The 4,364-nt window shown below is 40.7% G+C and overlaps 1 protein-coding gene across 1 annotated transcript in view; it reads left to right on the forward strand.

Annotated features, from left to right (window-relative positions):
* The first annotated feature begins 6 nt into the window (after nucleotides 1-6).
* Nucleotides 7-4,364, forward strand: part of HS2ST1 (heparan sulfate 2-O-sulfotransferase 1) — a 198,657-nt gene continuing 194,299 nt past the window's right edge. The window contains exon 1 of the mRNA XM_019501567.1: nucleotides 7-285. Within this exon, the coding sequence (XP_019357112.1) occupies nucleotides 162-285 (124 nt within the window). The 5' untranslated portion in view covers nucleotides 7-161. The remainder of the gene's footprint in view (nucleotides 286-4,364) is intronic.

Raw genomic sequence — 4,364 nt, forward strand, 5'->3', positions numbered from 1 at the left:
GGATGTGAGAGCCGCGTCCCTCCGCGCGTGCCGGGGTCCCGCTCTCTCCCGGCCTTGCTCGCTCGCTGTGTCCCCGCGGCGGCGGCGGCGGCTGTTCCCGGCCGGGCCCCGCGTTATGTCGTGATCCCGGGCGGGCGGCGCTGCTGCTGCTGCTTCTGCTGATGGGGCTGCTCAGGATTATGCTGCCGCCCAAGTTGCAGCTGCTGGCCGTGTTGGCCTTCGGCCTGGTCGTGTTTTTCCTCGAGAACCAGATCCAGAAGCTGGACGAGTCCCGCGGCAAGCTCGGTGAGCTGCACCGCGCCGGGCCGGGCCGGGCCGGACCAGCGTGTGGTGGGGGGCTGTGGGAATGGCGGCGGGTACAAAGGTGGAGCTGGCAGGGGAGGGAGACGATGGCAGTGCCAGGAGTTGGGGAAGGGGAAGCTGCTCCCCACCCGCTTCCCAGTGCAGAGCCCGCTGGGACCGGCAGGACCGCGAGGCGGCTTCTCCTACATGGCACTTGTGTTTACGTGTCTGCAAATCCTGTCTAACGGGCTGGCTATGATTCCGGGGGGGACTGTGCAGAAGAGGCTGGAAGTAGGGGAGATGGCGGTCAGGGCCTCACGCTTCACTCCGATGGAAATTCTGCATAGGGAGAGTGAGGGCTGGGGGTTGGGGCTGGGAGAAGATGTGTATTTCTAGGGAGTCTCAATGCACTTTTTCCAAAAGAACAAAAAGAGAAGGAAAAAAGCCAAAGACGGTTGTTGCTGGTGATTTGTTGGAGCCGCCGGCTTATGTGTGTGGTGTGCAGCCCAGCTGGAGGTTGAGGCACAGTTGTGGTGCCCAAAGCAAGTCCAGCTCCACTTTCCCCTGCTTCTGCACATATTTATCTGAAATGCCCTTATTTCCAGTTCAAACTTTTTAATAAGAATTGGATCTAATCCAGACGCATGGAGGTGGAAGAGGAGTACTCAGATTGTGTGGGTTGAACCAAATCAAGTGAAATCAGTGGGTTGCATGTAACAGGCAAGAAGCGTGATTTGTTTCACCCTCATTGAATGCAGGTTTTATTTACCTCTGCTCAGTAAATGAAACTACTGCAGGACTCCTGTTCAGAGCTAAAGTTGTTAAACTGTGTAAATTTAACCCTTTCCCCTTACGTTTTTAATTTTTACTTTTAATTTCTAACAGTACTTTTCCAGGGGTATAGTAAATGTCAGACTTCAGAAGCACTAAAGGGTTGCATAACTTAAGCAGAACGAGGAGATGCTGTTTTTAACTCCGTTCATTTTATTGTAACCATGAATTGGGTTGCAGTAGGACTTCCAGAATACCAAAGAGCAGAGGGTTAGGCTATACATGATTTTGTTACTTAGTGCTTTAGGTAGGTAACCTTATCCATATTAGTTCATTATAGTATATTTTTTAACAGATGAATGTTTGTGGCTTGCACATATACAGAGGAAAGAAAGGACAGTTTCTAGGTTTTTTGGTTAGAATTGGAAGTGGACTTTCAGTGAAATGACAAGTTTTACTGTAATGGTGTTGGAGTGGTGTTGTAGCCTGCCTAGGAAATGTATAAGAAGCAAGGGGTTATTTTGAGATACATTTTATTGAACCAACTGTTGTTGGGAGATGTTAGGTAAGCTTCAGATATAAAGTGAAGAAGGGCACTTCATGGCTGAAAATTAGTTTTACATAGTTCCCAACTAAACAATTGCTTCAGTAAGAGATCTCATGCATACATGCACACTCTGTTGCTTTTTGAAAGTTTAACTGTGGCCAACTTCTGAACTCAGTAAAGGTGAGTGGCATTCATAGACTAGTTCAGTGGTTCTCAACCTTTGTAAGCTTATGAGGCTCCTCTGTAGACTCAGCAACCATAAGAAAATGCCAGCTCTTGGTTTTCATGCTTTTTTTGACTACAGAAAAATAATGCAGCAGTTCTGTTGCAAAAACTCAAAAAGACCACAACAGGTCAGAATATTTTTAACACTATGGATTCCTGCATGAAAACTCTGGGTTTATCTTGTGAATCATGTCTGCATACCTAATAGTACAAACATTTTGTGGCATCCACAGCCCCACAGTCTGAAAAGGATGTCAAAGTACCCCAGGGTGCCATGGCACCTTAGTTGAGACCTACTGACCTAGCTATTGGAAATCAGAAGCCTTTAAAAAGTGTTTGACTACATGAGTTATCTATGAGTTTTTTACCTCTCAGTTTAACAATATGTTACTAATATGCGAAGGGTAGAATCATTTGATTTTGCTTGGATGGCTTGTCTTTTTGGTGGCTTATTTAAAAAAGTGTTAAGAAAGAACAACACACTTGGATAGTTTGAATAGATATTGTTGATAAAGCAGTCAAGGATTAATGAAATTCCATAGAAGTGTATTTTTAACTGCTTGGCACCACTAGCTGCACTACATCCATTGTTGGCAATGGATGTCACGCCAAGAAAATCCAACTTCTAGCTCAAAAGGATTAACATAATGCAATGTGGGGATAAAGGGTTTTGCTGGTAAGACTTCCTTTTACTTCACCTTAATAGATATACATTGGACACGATTAGGTTACATATTTAGAGGATTAAAATACACATCACTCAGTCTGCTTCTGGACAAGAATCCAATCACTTCATTCTGCTGATGGAGTTTTTATCTCTTGGAAAAGGAGGTAATCTCTATTTTGAATTTGATGATAAAATATAACGGAAAATGGTGCCTAGTAAGGGACATGTCAATGGTTCTCAGAGCTGCATGGGAGGAGAAACTAGAGCTGTTTAACAACTTATTAGACTGTTTATACTCTGGATTAGGAAGTACCTTTGTATGAGAGGCCTGTTACTACAATGACGCATGCAGAATTATGCCACCCCATGTGCATGTATGTAATCTAAATATTATAATAGTAATAAAACCTAATGGAACTTGTAAGTTTTTTACTGTGGAAATAGTCTGGATGTTTTAGTGCCATTTTCACCTCACTGCAGTACAGAGTTCAGTTGCCCTATATTGAAATAATCAGTTTTGATCCAACACAATGGACCTAGAAGGGTAAAACAAAGAAACAAACAAAACAAAAAACATAAGAAAAAAATAACGAATATTAGTGAGCCCATGAACTGATGAGAGTGACTGCGTTTGGACTGAAAGGCCTATGAAAATATCATGTTGGGTCTGGAGCTGGTAAATCAAATTGGGTGTTGACTCCTTTTTTTTTTTTTGCCTAATTGATCTATCACATGAGAGAGCATGCCATGATAAGTTGTAAGATTTAATAATTCTGTGATTTGGACAGTGACTCAGAAAACTGTGTAATGGGACCTCTAGCAGAAAATCATTCTTGAAGGCTTTTGAGTAAAACTCTTGGTGGAATGGTATTTCCTCATACTTTTGGATGGAACATGATGCTGATTCTCCAACACACAACATACATACTTGATTTTAGATTGGTGTAAAATAACTTCCAGTGAAAAATAAGAACCTCTTTCTGATTTTTTTTTTCAAACATTCACTCATGCAGCTAAAATTCAAAATCACTGTCACTTGTTATTTTTGCCTTTTATATTACGATCTGCAGAAGCTAATTTGCAATGATATCTTTGCTTTTCTCACATTGTGTCTTTTCCCCTCCAGGAAGATTGCTGTGCTCCTAATTGCTTTTTGAAAATATTTAAATAGTGATAGAATGAACCTAGTTTTACTACTAATGAGTAAGTTTTGACATCACTTGAGGGCAATTTTCCCCTCCTTAAATAAGATGTTTCCCCTTCAGTTATAACTGAAATTAACTTTTCTGCTATCAGAGTTTTTTTTTCTTAATCTCAGGATTCATTTTTATTTCAAGTGCTGCTTCATTTTCATAGGGATATATTGACAAAATCTGTCTAGAATGCTGTATTTATGAAGAAAATTCTTAAAACTTTTAAAACTTTGCTCTGTGGTAAAAGGATTTATTGTTAGTCTGTTTCCCCAGGGTACCCTGGTTAATCATTACTGAGAAAACAGTGTTTGTTTTTACTAATTGTTTATGTAAATTCAAGAAATGAATAAAAAAAGTTTTAATTAAAAGGTAGATTTTTGGTGTGTGTTTTTCTAACTTTGCTGTTTATGGCTCTCTTCTTTTCTTTACATTATTCATGTTAATTAATTTCTTTTAAGATACTACATACTGGCCACTTCTAAAAATCTATTGTCCTAGCAAGGATTTTACAAAGGTTGAAACCCAGGTTTTTTAACTTAGTTTTTGGTTGGGCTTTAGCATATGACCAACAATCCTGCTTTTATAACCTGTGGATTTTTAGTAAACACTTTAAATTACAGAGTTGTCTAAAATGACAACTCCACCCTAGAGTTCTAAAGGAATTAGCTGAGGTCATTGC

This window comes from Gavialis gangeticus, unplaced genomic scaffold (genome assembly GCF_001723915.1).
Source record: "Gavialis gangeticus isolate Ggan-Ray unplaced genomic scaffold, GavGan_comp1, whole genome shotgun sequence".
NCBI classification, from domain to species: domain Eukaryota; kingdom Metazoa; phylum Chordata; order Crocodylia; family Gavialidae; genus Gavialis; species Gavialis gangeticus.